The sequence below is a fragment of the Dysidea avara genome, chromosome 10 (assembly GCF_963678975.1).
Source record: "Dysidea avara chromosome 10, odDysAvar1.4, whole genome shotgun sequence".
NCBI classification, from domain to species: Eukaryota; Metazoa; Porifera; class Demospongiae; order Dictyoceratida; family Dysideidae; genus Dysidea; species Dysidea avara.
In genome coordinates, this window is record NC_089281.1 from 23,059,116 (window position 1) to 23,078,567 (window position 19,452).

At 38.0% G+C, this 19,452-nt stretch overlaps 3 protein-coding genes and 1 long non-coding RNA gene across 4 annotated transcripts; 3 read left to right on the forward strand and 1 right to left on the reverse strand.

Moving 5' to 3' along the window:
- Positions 1 to 8,369: 8,369 nt before the first annotated feature.
- Positions 8,370 to 13,200, reverse strand: LOC136237095 (uncharacterized). Its single transcript, XR_010692313.1, has 3 exons — positions 12,906 to 13,200; positions 10,563 to 10,625; positions 8,370 to 8,577 (listed from the first exon to the last, which is right to left on the reverse strand). It is a non-coding gene; the product is annotated as an uncharacterized lncRNA (long non-coding RNA).
- A 56-nt stretch (positions 13,201 to 13,256) lies between these two features.
- On the forward strand, positions 13,257 to 15,034 carry LOC136237092 (tubulin alpha-1A chain). Its single transcript, XM_066027371.1, has 4 exons — positions 13,257 to 13,418; positions 13,473 to 13,695; positions 13,754 to 13,902; positions 13,962 to 15,034. Exons 1-4 carry the CDS (start codon positions 13,416 to 13,418, stop codon positions 14,940 to 14,942), a joined length of 1,356 nt encoding a protein of 451 aa, XP_065883443.1. The 5' UTR covers positions 13,257 to 13,415; the 3' UTR covers positions 14,943 to 15,034.
- A 101-nt stretch (positions 15,035 to 15,135) lies between these two features.
- On the forward strand, positions 15,136 to 16,917 carry LOC136237091 (tubulin alpha-1A chain-like). Its single transcript, XM_066027370.1, has 4 exons — positions 15,136 to 15,292; positions 15,346 to 15,568; positions 15,628 to 15,776; positions 15,832 to 16,917. The coding sequence occupies exons 1-4, from the start codon at positions 15,290 to 15,292 to the stop codon at positions 16,810 to 16,812; spliced, it is 1,356 nt and encodes a 451-aa protein (XP_065883442.1). The 5' UTR covers positions 15,136 to 15,289; the 3' UTR covers positions 16,813 to 16,917.
- A 112-nt stretch (positions 16,918 to 17,029) lies between these two features.
- LOC136237093 (xaa-Arg dipeptidase-like) lies at positions 17,030 to 18,368 on the forward strand. Its single transcript, XM_066027372.1, has one exon. The coding sequence runs from the start codon at positions 17,136 to 17,138 to the stop codon at positions 18,321 to 18,323; it is 1,188 nt and encodes a 395-aa protein (XP_065883444.1). The 5' UTR covers positions 17,030 to 17,135; the 3' UTR covers positions 18,324 to 18,368.
- The last annotated feature ends 1,084 nt before the right edge of the window (positions 18,369 to 19,452 follow it).

The following is a 19,452-nucleotide window of genomic DNA, read 5'->3' on the forward strand; positions in this document are numbered from 1 at the left end:
AGACAAGGATTCATCCCTGGCCTTAGTACATGCCATGAATTGGAAAAATCAGCACAACTAGCTATATGTGCTGGCTGGTATCTGTGAATAATAATACATGTTTTAAGGATATTTGATACAGCTAATTTAACACACTATGAGAAATAATATGGTTTGTGTATTAATTGGGAAGTAATGTAATTAGGAACACTATTTAACTATAATTATTACAAAACTATATATCAGTAGGTTTTATACTAGCATACAAAGCACTATAGTGCTGTTCATATGACTGAGCTAGTGATGTATCCTTTAATGTATACATACTGCATGATATATGTGACCGGATTTCACATAACAAGGCTTCCACACACACAAAATCAAACTTACGTTTTTACCAGAAATGGATTGCTGGCCTAATACACTATCACATTCCACACTGTACTTCCTTCAGGACTGGCAAGTCTGGTTTCTGTGGCAGCTTTCTTCCGACCCTGTCAAAGCCACGAGTGGGAGATTGGCGCCATTGGATGGCCATGGCTTTGTGATAATGGTGTGTAGTGAGCTGGGACTTCACAGAGAGCTCACCAATAGTGTTCTCGGTCAATTTGGAGTGATTTGAGGGCCATGGGGAGCCCAAACTTGGCCTCTGGATTCCAATCGTCTTCTTACTCCATTTTATACCCGTATATTAAGACCACCATCCACCCTCACCCTCCCACTCTATTACTATCACCTGTGATATTATTACCCACTCGAGAAAAGCTGCCCAAAACAGAGCTAATTTTGGGTATCAGAAATGTATACACCCACTCAGTGATAGCTAGTAAATAGATGCATACTTGGTGCAAATTTTGCTTGCACAGCTGTAGGCACTGGGAAGTTATTACACAATGATTACTTAAAATCGCCATATCTCCTAACGAAGTTTTGTGCGTCGAAGCCGGGTTTTGTCAAATTCAGTCACATATAAAGTCAAATATGTGTGGTGTGTTAAATGTGTATTGAGTACAACGTTACTGTTGCACTACATTGTACATGTACACAATATGTACTAATTCATACTTGATATACAAACATGTACACACATATACATATCTTCTTCTGCTTTTTCTGGAGACCATCGTCTCTCTTAAGACCATCATCCCCAGCCAGGGGACGCTGAATAACCCATTTACAAGCCATTGAATTTAGACTAGTAGAGAGAACTCTCCTAACCAGGGGATGCTGAATAACCCATTTTACAATTTATTGAAATTTAAGCCAGGTGAGAGGATACTCAGAAGGCCATAGATAATTGTAGGGACCTGCAGCCGAGTTAGAAACTTGGTCCACCTTATGCAAAGCATGGCGTATGCATGAAGTAAAGCCCTCTTGTTGCTTTGCAAAGCCAATGCAAGAAAGTCCCTTGACCCTGCATGGTCTTCACCACATGGCAGAGTCAGGGGTGCTGCCATTAGCCACATTACATACAAGTGATGTGTTACCAAGGAGGTCAGCAGTGTGGAGACACACACATGCATGTACACAAACACACACACAAAGTCAGCTTTTAAACCAATAGTTCTATTTTGCTGCGCACATAAAGGTGGTGCAGATGTTGACATAATGTGACCTCAAAGCAAGGGTGTTCAAATCAGGTAAACCATGCATGGGTGCACACAGTACAATTACCCGTGCCACACCATTCACATGAAATGTGATATATAGCCTACACATTTACTATACCTACGTATATATGGTTTCATAACCAATCATGTATGTATGTGTAAATGTGCTATATATGTGCAATATATGCAAATATGATTTGATTTATTTATTGAATGAAGCCAGTATTGTTGTGTGTACAACACAGCTGTCAACCAGGGTGGTAGCAGCACTTACTAAGTGACATCAGATTATCCACACAAGCAAAAGGATGACACCCATATTGGACAATTATTCCATCAACTTAACCAAGTATCTATATCTGAAGGAAGCGTGCATGCATACATACGTATATGTAGCTATATACACTGCCATATTTAGTAGATTGAAAAAACCTATACACTAAAATGTGTATTAAATTTCAAAGCTTTACTTCATCATATAAACTCTATTATGCCTGGTAGGGTTTCTACTAACAAGACTATATGTGTGTATGCATTTGTATGATCTCATCTTGTGAATCATTCAGTACACGGTGAAAGTGTATGAAATATCTAAATAGCTATATATACACTGATACTTATTGTAACAGTATACATTGCATGTTGATTAACAGTGTAAATGAAACTAGTACTTCAAACAAAAAAAATGTAAGTAAACCACACCACTAAAAATTATACTTGGCCTACAAAACTTTGATCATGCAGTGGGGTAGCATTATAATTATGCATTAGTACTAGTAGAAGAAATAATTTCTGGGCTATGTACCTCTTGTATAAGCAGTTGTCTAGACTGCATAGTGTCTGGAGGTCTAAACTTTTCTACCTATTTAATGGAAATTTGATGTCAAATTTCTAACTCAAAAAAGGATAATACTTAGATAAATGTAACTGCGTGGAAATTGTAGAAAGCGTATGGCAGTGATACGCATGCAGTTTGGATTCAAATTTGCAGACAAGACAAAGTATTTTCATACTGTAAATAGAACTTCTACAACAAACAAATATTGACAACTTTATGTGATTAGCACATGGTTTCAGTGTGGCATGGATGCATGAGTATAAAGCCATGTAAGTGAATGAGTCTTTAAAATGTTAGCTACTTAGCTATGTATATGAGCCATATAGTCAGGTATTTAGTGAATTGCAGGCTACAATTTATATGACAAAGCCATGTTTAGGTAACTACAGCTGCAGGGAACAAAAACCAGTTGGCTAACACCATACTACATTACATAACAGAGTTCTGTTATTTGCCATTATTGTAGACTAGCTCCTCCTAGAATAATGAAGTGAACTATTTTTACAAGCAGATCGTGTATGAATACATTCTCACACTTTGAACACTTGATTTAATGTGTGCAAGCATTAGCCGTGTGCTATACTCATGCATGTTCAATGAAATTCAGATTATTAATGTTAAAATTAGACAATTCTAGCATAGGTAAGGTTACTCTCACAACTTTATTCTGAGGCTTGTGAAATATAATATCAATGCCCTGTCAACATGGACAGAGAAGGCAAACATCAAGGCTTAAGCTATTTTATAAGGCAGTTTATCATACATCAGGATTAAAATCCTGGATCATTATAATCAAGAAACTTTAGTGCAATCAACTAGATCTTATCATCATTTACACTTCTCAATACCATTTATAAACACTAGTTCATATAAATTTAGTTATTTCCCAAGAACAATTGATGAATGAAATCACTTACCCCACCATTTACTTGAGTTGGAATCAGTCAATTTATTTGTAGTTAATGTAATTGCATGTATGTAAGTAGTTAGCTAATCATGTACATGTGTATTTGATTTTTCTTGGGGCTGATCCCCCTGGACACATCAGTAATTACTGGCTGTCCAGTATAATAAAAAAACTAAAAATAAACAAAACATAATGTATGTCAGTGTAAATAAACCATAATTAGCATCCCTGGTACTGTCTGAAGCCAATAATTAATATTGCTACTGATTGGGGGTAGTATGGGATAGTACAGTGAATTTCAGTGTTCAGGTCAAGTTTATAGGCTGCATGCATATGCACTTCTTTACCATCGGTTATTCAACTAGTCTAGACAGGAACTGAAACTGTAAAATCCATACAGCTATACAATGTATACCTCTATACCTAATCATTCTCCAAATCACATTTCAATTAATCATGTGTGCCAAAAAGTACAGAGAATTGTTGAGTTCCACCATCAACTTTCTCTCTCCATGTATATAGCTATGTAATTCACAAGATCAGTTATTGTTTCACTTTATACTAAAAGGACAGTCAATTAGCTTCGATCTTGTGAGTATATGATCCTAGTAAAGCAAACATTTGCACTCTTTAAATAGCAAAACTATAGACTGGGGGGGCTGGCTCAGAATATAAAGATGGGATTCTACAGTATGAGAAGGTATGCTACATATACAAGTAATAATAGAGCAAATCATAAACAGGCTGAGGCTAAGGGTAAAGCTGGATGGCTCCAAATGAAAGTGAGTAACACAACGCTATGACAGCTAGCTCCTTGCCAGCTATATGGTGAAAATGACTGTTGTATTGACATTGTGACCTGAAAGGTTTTCTAATGAATGCATACTGATAGTGAAACATTGTAGTACCATTGCTTTGACGTGTGAAATGCTACTGTGATCACCTAGCAACACTGCAACCAGAATATCAAAAGACTTGTACTGCATTCAGCATCACTTTGTCCCTCTCTTTGGAGTCTAAACAACTCCAAAAAATAGTTGATATGAAGCTGGATAACTATCTGGTGTTGGTATACTGCTGCACTAAAAAGTATATGAGTTCATACTAATGCTAATAACGAAAGTGTTAATATTATGACCACTTGTTGAAAACAATTGCTGTGAATCAGCAGAAGTCATCTAAAGTATAATCAACAGTGCATCATAATAAGAGACATAATTAATAGTGCCAATCAAGCTGTAGTTTCAACATCCTCAATCACTTGCTTTCAATATAGGTACAAAATTTGATTATATAACTTTCTATATTATATAAGTGCATGATGACCTACACATTTGTATTTGTTTTTACAGTAAACAGTCAGCTACAACTAGGAAGAAGAACCAAAAGTTTCTTTTGTAGTTACTACTTCAATTATAGAACATCGACTATGTATAACAGTGTTAGGAACGTGTATAATTATATGAAGTTAAGGATGTGGGAGTATAAATTATCTGCACACATTAATATAACTCTTGTAACTAAGCAGTACCATAACATCATGTAAAGATGGACTTTATGCTGACCTAGTCATACACATTATATAATATAGATGTATGCTTAATGTAATATTCCCTATATTGTCTAGACCTAATCATCATAGTGAAGTCTGACAACAATAAAGGGTTTCCAATTAAAAGTTCCTTTTATAAAACTATTTAAAAGGATAGTGTCAACACAGACAATGCTAACTTTAGAATTGTTTAGGGTTTGGTCATCTCTTTACACTTAATGGCCAAAACCCAAAACAAAACACCACATGCCAAACAACGTGTGACCAGATAATGGCCTAATACATGTGTACTGGTTATAGATAGTTACATCATTGTCTTTTATGTTATCACATTCATCATACAAAAGATTGAATTTAACTGTAAATGTTGAAGTTGGAAAATTCAAGGAATGTTTCACTGAACATTGCCGATAATGAAATAATATATAGCTATATGTATATACAAGTCTGGTTTCACAATTGCGCACTCTTATAATAGTTAGTATAATCACACTGAATAGTGTATAGTTGACATAATTCAGAGACTCATGAGAATTTCTTTGAACATGCATGCTATTATGTGTGTGTACTTGTGGTCAATGACATATGTCCAAACTCCCTCACATTGTATTAGTACAATGGAGCAAGTACTAAAGGGTGGAGTGCAGCAGCCATAATGTGCCATGACAACACACCCATGCTCCTCAACATGGAGGTTGGTATGCAAGCATCAGTTCTTAAAATAGTTATAGCAATATTTAATCCAACTCACCTAGATAACACGGAAAAACATAATTTATGTGTGTGCATATATACAATAACCAATTCCTCAGGATGGTCTCATGCACATGCATACAAACATTCTAAACTACGTATATGGGATACACATTTATTACAAGATATTTATGCAATAATACATGTGCCTAACCATTATTAGTTCTTTCAATGTGCCATTTGCATCCTGATGCAGACAACCAAACCAGGTCAGCAAAAAGTAGTCACACAAGGTTGGAAAAATTAAATGTAACCATAAACATTGTAACCCAACTACAAATTGCAATTTAATTGTCAAAGGTAATTCAATATTACATATTTAAATACATTTGATCATTGCAATGTAAACTAACTTATTATTCTGGTGCCACACTTTATAAATATAAAGGAGACTATACTTGAAGTGGTGGCAATATTTAGTCTATATCACTGTACACACACTATATTATATGTACCAGATACAGCATATGAAATTACCATGAATATTGCCATGAAATACTTATGAAAATTCTCATGGTTTTCCCATGAGTTTTACTGCACTCATGAAATCTCTGCAGTGCCATGAAATTCTAAGCATTTCATGGCCTATGAAAAATCCATGGTTTGCCATGAAATGACTTTCATGGTACATTCCAAGGGCACAATTTAACTTTTTACAGCAAAGTCATATATATATGTGTGTATATATATGTGTGTGTGTGTGTATATATATGTGTATATATATATATGCATTTCATGGCATACTTCCCTGGTGGTGGTACAAGTCATATGAGATCATGTTGTGCAAGCCTGGAGCTATAATTATGTATCTACATCAAAACAGCACGCTGTGAAAATAGGGTGTGTCCCTAAAAAAAGCCAGAGTGCATGAAAAAAGTTATGAATTAAAAGGAATAGTTGTGATGATGCTAACACCAATCATTTTTAATGATTGTAGTGTGATCATTGAAAATGATTGGCATTAACATCATTGCAGCCATTTCTTGGCTACCACCAGTAATTTCATAACATTTTGTGTGCCTGTCGCCAATAGTCCAGTGGCTGTTTCTCCAATTGCCTTTTCAAACTGATCTACATACCAACTTTCAACTTATTAACATTATCCATAGGTGTGACAATAAATTGGTATTTATTATACGTGAATAATTGTTAATAAACTCATGACTGTTTAATGTATTTAAGCCAAACTTGCACCAATTCATGGGATAAATTTCAAGTCAATCAAATAATGCATTCATATTTCATAGCAGTTTTTGTAAGTATGCTTTAATGAAGAGAAAAGAACCAAAGAAAATGTTCGAGGGTATGTATCTCAGAAAGGCCTGATGCGATTATGCTTAAATTTAGGTGTGTGCATGTGCAAGGGATGATTTGGGGGGGGAGGGGGTGTATGGAGGTTGAAGCACTCCCCTCCAAAATTTTTCTGTGTGCTAGCTAGAAGATTGTAGAAGCTACAGTATACAGATGCAGTTGCATCTAAAGCACACATGGGCAATAAATATGCATTGTAAATTCAGAAAAGTGTGAACTTCTGATGACATGGCTCCTGTGGTCGCTTAGTGTGATCATCATACTTCAGAAGTATGAGCATCACACTTTGAAGTATGATCATCATACTAAGTGACCGCAGGAGCCATACCATCAATCTACAGTGTGGAAAGAGTGAGAAGAGAAGCACTAATCTCTTCTAGGAGAGGATCAAAGGGAGTAAGACTGCTTAAAAAGCTGCTAAATAGCAAAATACTCTAGCTAGCAAATTAATCATATGTTTTACGGGTTGTTTACCCTCTACTAGTGACCTGGCAGGTCAAAAAATAAATAAAAAATGTAAATCATTTCAGCTGCAACTGACTGTTTTGTTAGAGTTTATATGACTGCTCTATTAGAGTATGACAGGTGCAAAAGCTGAAGTCCTTCCGAAATAAGCTCCCCTTTGCTACTACAACCATATTATTTTAAGAAATCACGTGATATTTTGGGTTTGCTAAAACATCAACCCGCCGCATCCGTGAAAATTTGTCATGGCCTAATAGTCAACTACCCTAATAGAACATCCATCATGAAAATTCTTTAAACTGTAAAGAAAAAGACCAACTCCTAGACCTTGTGAACTTCAAGCTTAACCTCAAACATACTGGAGCATTTATGCTGTGCCTTTTGTATCAAAGCTTGTTATAAATTTCACTTAGGTAAAGTGGCTCACAATGCTTATTCAATAAAGTTTAGTCTCAAATTTGAAGCTAAATTTGAAAAAAAATTTCCTGTGAGGGCATGCCCCAGATTCCCTAGATAAAGCATGCTCCTAGTATGTGCACTACTAGCTGTATCAACCAGTTGCCACGTTTTTTAGCCCCCCTTAGATGCTTCCAGCTTAGCACCCCTACTTGGGAAATTCTAGAGGCTACTGAAGATAAAGGGCAAATCATTTTGTTTCATAATAGTAGCACTGATCCACATGTGCATGAAAATTGTGCCTTGTTTCTGTCAATAATGCTCTGGCGAAGTGCACTGACTTCTTGGGCTGCACAGCACACTACCATGTGTCTTAACACCATTCCTTAATGCACATTTTGATCATAATGCTTTACATGTAGAAAGCAATTTTCCAAGTGTTTTATCAATAATCTAATGATACGCTGTATGCAACCATCAACAGCATGAAGAGACTTCTAAAAAGGGATCAGCACTTCCAGATGATAAGCATTTCATTCAACACAAAATCACCTTGAGACTTGTAAAAAAAAGCAAGTGAGAGCAAAGAAATGCAGACAGACAAACAGTAATAATATAATGGATTTAGTTTTGTTCAGTACTGACACCATATATTTACTTCATACATGCACACATTATTCCTTTTAAAATTAGCACTGTGTTCTGTTTGGCTTCATTAGTTGTACAAATATAACCAAACTGCATGCGTGTTGTCCTTGCTGGAGATCTATGGAGAAGAATCTATAACAATAAGGTCTTGGGTATTTATCCAACTATACATCATGTACATTATGCATGCTCACATGTACACAACATGGTCAGCAGTGGCTATGTCTCGTTTGAAAATGACTTTTTACTAGAACAACTGCTATGAAAGTGCCTAGCTATGCAAAGCATAAATTTTGTGTCTAGAATAATTTGAGTAGAACCTTGTAATTATTGATAGTATGAGACTATGAAGGTACGTAATTTATAACTTAGCAGCCTGTTCTTGGTTATGGTGTAGTCAGAGTCGTCCAAATTTTTGAATGCTTATTGATGTTGTTCTAGGATGAATCTGGGAATCCTGCAGGTCTCAATTGCTCAACGTACCAAGTATTATATATGAGAAACTCAGTTAATCATTAATTTTTTTCTGAAAGCCTTCCCATCTCTTATACTGGTGATTCTTTATATATATCATCAATATAGTGAATGCAGCAATAATACCATGATAGCAGTAGTGTATACAAATGAACTTATGTATATGTGCACAGGAAATTTCTAAATTATTTGACCATATGAAGCCTCCCTTATAAACCCTGTATATGTATGTTCCTGGAACAATGAAGAAATACAGAGCTTTATTGCTATTGAACTATACATGCATTTGTGTCTACAAATCACTACCCTATACATTGTCCTGGCAGACAACTTTCCGGAAACTATTGGCCAAAAATATCATTGGTATAATTAACAAAAAGATAAGCCTATTGCTTCACCAGCTTAGGATAAAGACCCTACACCTGTGTTGTTTAAATACTAGTGCTAACATTTAGTTTCAATGATTGCTGATATATGGCCGATGTAGCTCTGGTCAACTTTCTGTCTTTTTCTTGTGTCAGGTCTGGAATTCTACAAGGTTATAGTGCAGGTCTCTACAACAACTGGGTTTAAACCTTCTTTGACATTCTTCATGCACTGTATAAGGAATCTTCTTGTAAGAGGTCTCACTAAGGTAAAATTTCTCTCCTATATACATAAACATACATATATATGACTATTTTTCTTGCATGCCCGTTTGATCAAAAAGAAAATAATTATAGACCTAGCTATAGCTATAAAAATTGTTTGGTACAGTGAATGCTTTAAGCAGAAAACAGCTATATGTAACTGACAAAAGTTTTGTGGACGTTTCCCAATTTATATGAAATATACATGTTGTCTTTGTGTAGCTATGTTGTGTCGCTTTGCTTTTGTATTTGTTTATATACTGATACATGTGTTTCAGTATGTAAATGTACATTGTGTATGTGTATATTCTGGGATGGAAGAACATCCCAGGGCCGAATCCAGAGTTTAGACTCTAAACAGACAAATCAAATCATAGAAATCATGCTAAGGATACATGCTATACAAATGGAATGTTCAGTCATACTTTCATTGGTAATAACAATAGAATAAAACGATACATTTTTGAAGTAAACCTCAACAAAAAGTACCCCATAGTGTCACCACATGACCAAGTTTACTACATAACACAATTTCAGGCTATACAAACTTTATTATTACTTTCTCATCCCTGCCTGCATTGCCATTTTTCTTACCTCATCAAGGATTTTTTGCACCACTGATGGCCATCCAGCACCTTTTAAAGTTGGTACCTTGCTAGAGCAGTCTAAGAAAACTGCATTCTGAGTCATTTTAGCTAGCTAATTCTCATATCAGTAGTTAATAAAAAATAAAATAAAAATCCACCCTCCCGCACTGGTATTTTGAGTGCAGGAGGATGAGAAACTAATAATTAAGTTTATGTAGTCTCATATGCACAGGGGAGGATCCAGAGTTTGACAAGGGGGGGGGGTGCACCATGACCAGGGTAGTGTGTATATGTAGCTATAGCTATAAAGCGGGGAGTCAGGGTGAAGCTGTAGATATTTTTCAAGTTTCAGGACTGAAAATTTTGATGTATAGAGTAGTTTTATGCACAAATATCTAAATAACCAATCATACTTTCTAAGTAGTCTACATTTGATCAAGAGCTGGATCAGTGACATCATGAGTTCAGCTATGAACCTAAAACCAAACATAGAAGAATACCATATACAAAGGACTGAGTGAATTAGGTTACATAGCTATATGGGTTGGTGCTGTAGGTGCAAGTTTTCATACTCAGTGGAGGATTACATGTGGTGACTGTTCTATTAGAGTATTTGACTGACTTCCCTATTAGAGTGTCTCGATCTTATGTTTTGGTGAGTGATGGGGGGGAGGACACGTGCCTCCCTCTTGATTATGCCATTGTTGCATTTCCAATCCATCCTGCATTCTATTACTTATTTGCAGTGTATTGATGTGTATGGTGAAAGAGAGCAGAACATATAGTTCTACTACTGAGTTGCATGTTATCTCCTGTGCTGTATATAGAAAACAGCAATACAACACTAGTAGCTAAGACACACTTTAATTGTTGCATCACACAACTAAGAGCCTTCTACTAGAGAGGGAACTGTATATGTACCTGCCTATTTATCTTTATACCATGGCCGGATTAGTGCTGGCTATATGCAACTGATTACTGTGTATCAATAATAGCAAGAGCGAATAATAAAATATTCACTGTTGATAATAGTAAAAATTATCATGGAACAAAAGTTTGGTGTTTTCACAGCTTTTATATAGCTATGTAAGCTCAATACTCATCTGTAAAGTCAAAAATTATTTAAAATTGTCAAACACAGCTTATAGCATTTGGTACGGTCTATATAGGACTCCCTGATATAGCTACCTTCTGGAGAATAGCTGCTAATATTCTACTAAAAACGAGATACTCTAATAGAACAGTTAAAATAATATTCTAATAGAGCATGCAGTCATAGCACCAATGAAAAAGTTTAACTTCCTAAGTGGAATCCCCTTGGGGGTGGTCAGACCATCAGATAAACCTTGTCTCAGTAAAAATAATAATCAAATCCACATAGTGGAAACACATTGTAGAAAGGTCCAAAGTGATGGCTATAACTATACAGGGGGGCAGAAATGACACCAGTGGAGTTTTAAGTAGATGAGATGTGCCATTTAACTGCGGTACATGTGCTAGAGTTATGAGCATGCAATGCAGGTACTTATATATATATATATAGTTTCTAGCACAGGGAAAAATAATGGTATAGTCAGGCCATAGATGTATGGGGTGTCTATTATTTATGGTCAGGCCATACCTATAAAAGTTGTTGCTTGGACCCGACCAACCTGATTTCGCACAGATTTTAATTAAGAAAAGAAAAAAAAAAAGATCACGTGACACCTAAAAAAAATTATTTTTGTAATTGCTGCAAAAGATCTAAATACTCTAATAGAACACAGTCAGTTGGTACAATTTTGATCTCAAAATTATCTGTAAATGTAGATTACTTAAAACCAGCATGTTCCTCACTCCTGACTGTACCAATACATCAGCGTTCATTGAACTACTAGCTACACATTTACAATAGTTATGTACTAGGTGATAGGTCTGCATACAGCTATCTGTTTCTTTAATGTGACTTACTTGAAATAGTATATGGCTTGTAGAGGGATAGATGTCTAATAAATAAATTGCGACCATAAACATAAAACTATATATAGTTGGTTATCTGTTTTTTTTTGCCTACCAACTGACCCATTATGTTGTAAAATAAATCCGAGCAACAACTTTTCAAATAGGTATAGCCTCAGTGGCATGATGCTTTATTTAATGTGGGCCCACAAATATGGCATGAAACCTCCAGCATTCCTTGTGAATTGCTCAGCTCATAAATATTGGGGTGTGGTGATTACGTACCCCTTTAGTATCTATGCTCAGCTGGGGAAAATACAGCCCTAATAATCAGATTATGCAGTAACATGATGTATAGAAATACCCTGAGCACCCTTTGTTTGATTTGATATTTTAATTAGACTCGGCATCCATTCTCTCTTGCAAAGAAGCAAACACAGGAAAAGGCACAATGAAATTATACATAAAATTCTACAACAGGTTTGTTGTTGCTCTGTACAATTAATGCTGAATTTAACAGACTATGGCAACAAGAATCAGTAGTATGTAGTCTGTTCCTACAGAGCAACTAAACTTATTGTAGAATCGTGTGTATTATTCTACTGTAACTTTTCCTGTGAAACACTTAAACTAAATAAACTTGGACACTTGACTAACCAGATATGAACTCTAATACAGTGTATAATATGTGGACTACTGTGACAAACACTGAGACTCTTCATGACCTGATAAACACTTAATACTTTATATCTAAATCGCATAAAACAAAATAGATTGTACGGTGGCGCCCTCCTTCGGGGTACTGCCTGTTACTTCACCTTTTAATATGCTGCTAAGTAAACGTCCAGCAGTCACGGCATCAAACATCACGTGAAACGCTCTAAATGGCGCACGTCATCGATTAGTTTCCATGGAAATTGGGACTGTAAACAACAGAGTAAAACAGACTTCGCTGATACGACATTCAAGACAGCATGAACACTTCGCGTATTATCAAACACGGGGCAAATGAAAGAACGCATTTATCCTATGCTAATCCAATATTTTTAAAAACCGGGCTAACACGCCCTACATAACATTAGGGCCGGGGAAAAAAACAAAACATTATGTCAATGCTATTTTTATCCAAAATTTGAAAATACAGCCAATCAAATTGTAGCTTTTTTAGGCGCCATGGCAACGATTATAAAAACGCGTGCTTGTAGCCATTTTATCAGTTGAAACACGTTTTGTTTGACGGTCGTTGCTCTGTCTTAGCGTGCGTAACCTTATCGGTCACTTATTTGCAAATTTTCACTTAGTGCGTAGTATCACTTCTGAAATTAACAATGGTAAGGTTAAAGAAAGTTATTAGTGTACTGTTTAACTTGTTTTTCACTATTTAGCGTGAGTGTATCTCAGTCCACGTTGGCCAAGCTGGCGTCCAGATTGGAAACGCTTGTTGGGAATTGTACTGTCTTGAGCATGGCATTCAGCCAGACGGTCAAATGCCTTCCGACAAGACTATTGGAGGAGGGGATGATTCTTTCAACACCTTCTTCAGTGAAACTGGAGCTGGCAAACACGTGCCAAGAGCTGTGTTTGTGGATTTGGAGCCAACTGTTGTAGGTATGTCTTTGTATTTGTATCAAAGATTTTTATTGACTAAAGTGTTCTCTTTTTCTAGATGAGGTAAGGACTGGCACTTACCGCCAACTGTTCCATCCTGAACAACTGATTACTGGCAAAGAAGATGCTGCCAACAACTATGCTCGTGGCCACTACACTGTTGGAAAAGAATTGGTTGATTTGGTGCTTGACAGGATTCGTAAACTGGTATCTTGGGATTTTTCTTCAGGTTTAATAGTATTCATATTTTAAATGTTATTTTATAGGCTGACCAGTGTACTGGCCTGCAAGGCTTCCTCATTTTCCACTCCTTTGGTGGTGGTACTGGGTCTGGCTTTGCTTCCTTGTTGATGGAACGTCTCTCTGTTGACTATGGCAAGAAATCCAAGTTGGAGTTCTCAGTGTACCCAGCTCCTCAGATCTCCACTGCTGTTGTTGAGCCATACAACTCCATCCTGACCACCCATACCACTTTGGAGCACTCTGATTGTGCCTTCATGGTTGACAACGAGGCCATCTACGATATCTGTCGTCGTAACTTGGATATCGAGCGTCCAACATACACCAACTTGAATCGTTTGATTGGCCAGATTGTGTCTTCAATCACTGCTTCCCTGAGGTTTGATGGTGCTCTGAATGTGGATCTGACTGAGTTCCAGACCAACCTGGTACCCTACCCACGTATCCATTTCCCACTGGTCACCTATGCTCCAGTGATCTCTGCTGAAAAAGCTTACCATGAGCAACTGAGTGTTGCTGAAATCACCAATGCTTGCTTTGAACCAGCCAACCAGATGGTGAAGTGTGATCCTCGTCATGGAAAGTACATGGCTTGCTGTATGTTATACCGAGGAGATGTTGTCCCCAAAGATGTCAATGCTGCTATTGCTACTATCAAGACCAAGCGTACCATCCAGTTTGTAGATTGGTGTCCCACTGGCTTCAAGGTCGGCATCAACTACCAACCACCCACTGTGGTCCCTGGTGGAGATCTGGCTAAGGTTCAACGTGCTGTGTGCATGTTGTCCAACACTACCGCCATTGCTGAGGCTTGGGCTCGTCTTGACCACAAGTTTGATTTGATGTATGCCAAGCGTGCATTTGTCCACTGGTATGTTGGAGAAGGTATGGAAGAAGGAGAGTTCTCTGAAGCCCGTGAGGATCTTGCTGCCCTTGAGAAGGATTATGAAGAGGTTGGTGTTGACTCTGCTGAGGGAGAAGGCGAGGATGAAGGTGAAGAGTACTAAACCTAACATGGAACTGAACCCGGACATTGATTGCTGCATAATGTATGCATTGTTATCTATTTGTTGTTAAACAAACTTGGAAAAGTTGAAAATGTAGTTGCATGATTTTGTACAAGTGCAACCAAGACGACGTTGCAAAACGGGGGATCTGTGCTACCTTGCAGTTTTGAAACCATGACAACATTAGTGAGCGTTAAATAGAAGTGAAATTGAAGAGGAGGATCAATGGCTTCGGTAGTACTATATAAGTTGAAAACCTGCGGTCAACCATCATTCTTCAACTTGGCAAAAGCAGTCGTTACTCTGTTCTTGCGAGTGAATCCGTTCGTCTCACTTTCAAAGAGAAAATGGTACAGTAAGGCTGTCGCAGCACTATTTTTACGTTATATTTCTCCCATTGTAGCGTGAGTGTATTTCAATTCATGTTGGACAAGCCGGCGTACAGATCGGCAACGCTTGCTGGGAGCTGTACTGCCTTGAACACGGCATTCAGCCAGACGGTCAAATGCCATCAGATAAGACCATAGGAGGTGGAGATGATTCCTTCAACACGTTCTTCAACGAGACTGGCGCCGGAAAACATGTTCCCAGGGCCATTTTTGTTGATTTGGAACCAACTGTAGTTGGTAAGAGGCTGAACTGTTAATGGTGTTGGTTTTATCACATTACTTTGGTAAATTAACAGATGAGGTGAGAACTGGTACTTACCGCCAGTTGTTCCATCCCGAACAACTGATCACTGGCAAAGAAGATGCTGCCAACAACTATGCTCGTGGCCACTACACTGTTGGAAAAGAGTTGGTTGATCAAGTGCTTGATAGAATCCGCAAGTTGGTAAGCATGACTCAACAGATGTTGATAACTTAATTCATAGTGTGGTTTCATGTAGGCTGACCAGTGCACTGGCTTACAAGGCTTCCTCATTTTCCACTCCTTTGGTGGTGGTACTGGGTCTGGCTTTGCTTCCTTGTTGATGGAGCGTCTCTCTGTGGACTATGGCAAGAAGTCCAAGTTGGAGTTCTCAGTGTACCCAGCTCCCCAGATCTCCACTGCTGTTGTTGAGCCATACAACTCCATCCTGACCACCCATACCACTTTGGAGCACTCTGATTGTGCCTTCATGGTTGACAACGAGGCCATCTACGATATCTGTCGTCGTAACTTGGATATCGAGCGTCCAACATACACCAACTTGAACCGTTTAATTGGCCAGATTGTGTCTTCAATCACTGCTTCCCTGAGGTTTGATGGTGCTCTGAATGTGGATCTGACTGAGTTCCAGACCAACCTGGTACCCTACCCACGTATCCATTTCCCACTGGTCACCTATGCTCCAGTGATCTCTGCTGAGAAAGCTTACCATGAGCAACTGAGTGTTGCTGACATCACCAATGCTTGCTTTGAACCAGCCAACCAGATGGTGAAGTGTGATCCTCGTCATGGAAAGTACATGGCTTGCTGTCTGTTGTTCCGAGGAGATGTTGTCCCCAAAGATGTCAATGCTGCTATTGCTAACATCAAGACCAAGCGTACCATCCAGTTTGTGGATTGGTGTCCCACTGGCTTCAAGGTCGGCATCAACTACCAGCCACCCACTGCGGTCCCTGGTGGAGATCTGGCTAAGGTTCAACGTGCTGTGTGCATGTTGTCCAACACTACCGCCATTGCTGAGGCTTGGGCTCGTCTTGACCACAAGTTTGATTTGATGTATGCCAAGCGTGCATTTGTCCACTGGTATGTTGGAGAGGGTATGGAGGAAGGAGAATTTGCTGAAGCTCGTGAGGATCTTGCTGCCCTTGAGAAGGATTATGAAGAAGTTGGGGCTGACTCAGCTGAGGGAGATGGTGAAGACGAAGGCGAAGAATATTAAATCTTGAAACTTCCCCCAAACTGGACTGTCATGGAAATTAGAGTTTTGTACATAACACTCATTTCAGTTATATTTTTGATACCCATTTGTGCATTATGATTATGACATTGTGGTCGGGTGGAGAATGGGGTGTTTTAATGATCACCCATAGTTTCATTGGTGATCTATAAACATCACGTGACCACATTTTGTTCTTTAGGAGGAAGCGCATCTTGTAGAATTTATACTATAGGCGCTAATAAATGCTAAAAATTCTACTTGATTAAGTTATCTCTGGGTATATTATCTATGTTCTGGGTTATCTATGGTTAGTCTCCTGCAATATGGGCACAGAATTTAAAAGTAGAGCTAATCTAGAAATAGAGAGGTATTCCCAGGAGCTGAATAAAGTAGGCGAAGAAATATGGAGTAATCCAGAGCTAGGATTTGAAGAATACAAGGCGCACGAAATCTTGACCGACTTCCTGGAACAGAAAGGGTTTCACGTGGACAGATCATATCTAGGAATAAGCACTGCATTTAGGGCGACCTTCGAAAACCAAGCTAAAACGTCTAACATCTGCGTAGTTTGCGAATACGATGCCTTACCAGAGATAGGTCATGCTTGTGGTCACAACCTAATAGCAGAGGCTGGAATAGCTGCTGGACTAGGGATAAAGGCAGCTTTGGAAGGTAATGGAGCACCAAAGGGAAGAATAACAGTGATGGGCACCCCAGCTGAGGAAGGACTAGGTGGTAAAGTGAAGTTGATTGAGAAGGGTGCATTTGATGATGTTGATGTGGCTATGATGGCTCATCCTTGCCCAACTAATATCTTAGAACCTGTATGCCCAGCGATTGTTCAAGTTGAGGTGACTTTTAACGGCAAAGCAGCACATGCAGCAGCTTTTCCATGGGAAGGTATAAATGCTTTGGATGCAGCCATATTAGCATATAACAACGTCTCAGTGTTACGACAACAGCTAAAACCAACAATCAGGATTCACGGGATCATCACTAATGGAGGCGCCAAGCCTAATATCATCCCAGAACAGTCCGCTATGGAGTATTGCATAAGGGCAACAAAAAGAAAAGAAGTTTTAGAGTTAATGCCCAAAGTGATTGCTTGTTTTGAAGCAGCAGCAAAAGCCACAGGCTGCACTGTTGACGTTAAAGAGCCTCATCCATCATATGATGACATGGTCCATAACAAAGTAGTGTCACGTCTTTACAAGACCAATTCTGAGAAGTTGGGGATGACTTTTGTGGAGTCTCCAGAACCAAAAGGATCTACTGATATGGGAAATGTATCTCACATGATCCCAGCTATACAGCCTGGATATCATATTGGGGATGGTACACAGGTCAACCACACTAGAGATTTCACCACAGTGGCTAATATGCCAATGGCTTATCTGAATACATTAACTGTTGCTAAAGCTATGGCAATGACTGCTATTGATCTGTTTGTGAATCCAGAACTATTGCAACAAGCCAAAAAATTCTTTAATGAAAAAGCACAATTTCTATAATATGGTTTTGTAGTTTTCAGTAGCTATATATATATATGAATGAAACCCATCACCGATTAATATAAATGATGCAGAATGCATGTTTACAGGTAATATGCTTTTTATGTATGCTTGCAATTGCAACAAGCTGGAGTCACTTGCCTTTTTATTTTATTTCAAATAGCTATAGTTTATATCATTAAATATTCAAATTACATTTTGGAAGGCTCAGTTTCATATCAACATGTACAAGGCATGTTGATATTTCAACTTCACCTTCCTCATCTAATTCCAAATAGTGCAGGCACTTCGTACCCTGAGCCATTTGTAAATTATGCATGTAACTCAAAACATTAATAGTAGAGGGCATTATTAGATTATTTGTATATCTATGATCAAATTGCAGCCAAACAGCTAGCTACATATACCTAATTACCTATACATTGTAATAGATGTTGACAGAGGTGTTTGGTAGGTAGGTATGTTAACATAATTATCAAAAAATGGCTTAAAATTTTAAATTACTACTTTTGAGATCAAAGACCATATTTTGCTTTTATATAGCCCTTCACTGGAATTACCACTGAAGTTTTCTGTATGGAAACTTGGGTGTGGCTATGACGTACAGGTAGTGTCCTGATTTTCCCCGCCGAGTCAGTTTATATGCTAAGGGATACTTTGGGACCATTACCAAGTGTCCAGATCACACAGGTCTCATTTTCAAATGTTCTAATTAACAGGATATGGTGATCAATGAAGATACGACCTTTGTGGTAACTATACATGATCTTGAAGTCGACATGTGGTAGATTAGATCTGATGAATTTCACGATGAAAATGTATAGGCACTAAAAAAATTACAGCCCTATTATATAGCCACCCTATCGCAGGGCTACCAGATGGTTTTTGACTCTCACTATACCAGAGCTTGCTGTACTTTAGGTTGATTTAACTCCGGGCTTAGGCTGTGATTATCATTGCTCCAGTCCTATGCCATACTGTGGCTATATGCCAATACTGTATGAATAGCAACATGTTAACATTTACACAAGATACATGCAGTATACATGTTAAACTCACAGTACACATCTTGACCTTATAGAATAGAAATTTACACTGGTTTCTGTTAATCATGTGATACGGGACACCT

Excerpts from the sequence above, each read along its gene's own strand:
- LOC136237093 (XM_066027372.1), top strand. The coding sequence starts at position 17,136 with ATGGGCACAGAATTTAAAAGTAGAGCTAATCTAGAAATAGAGAGGTAT.
- LOC136237092 (XM_066027371.1), top strand. Across the intron at positions 13,696-13,753 it reads TTTGGAGCCAACTGTTGTAG|ATGAGGTAAGGACTGGCACT; the intron begins GTATGTCTTTGT and ends CTCTTTTTCTAG. Across the intron at positions 13,903-13,961 it reads TTGACAGGATTCGTAAACTG|GCTGACCAGTGTACTGGCCT; the intron begins GTATCTTGGGAT and ends GTTATTTTATAG.
- LOC136237091 (XM_066027370.1), top strand. Across the intron at positions 15,569-15,627 it reads TTTGGAACCAACTGTAGTTG|ATGAGGTGAGAACTGGTACT; the intron begins GTAAGAGGCTGA and ends GTAAATTAACAG. Across the intron at positions 15,777-15,831 it reads TTGATAGAATCCGCAAGTTG|GCTGACCAGTGCACTGGCTT; the intron begins GTAAGCATGACT and ends GGTTTCATGTAG.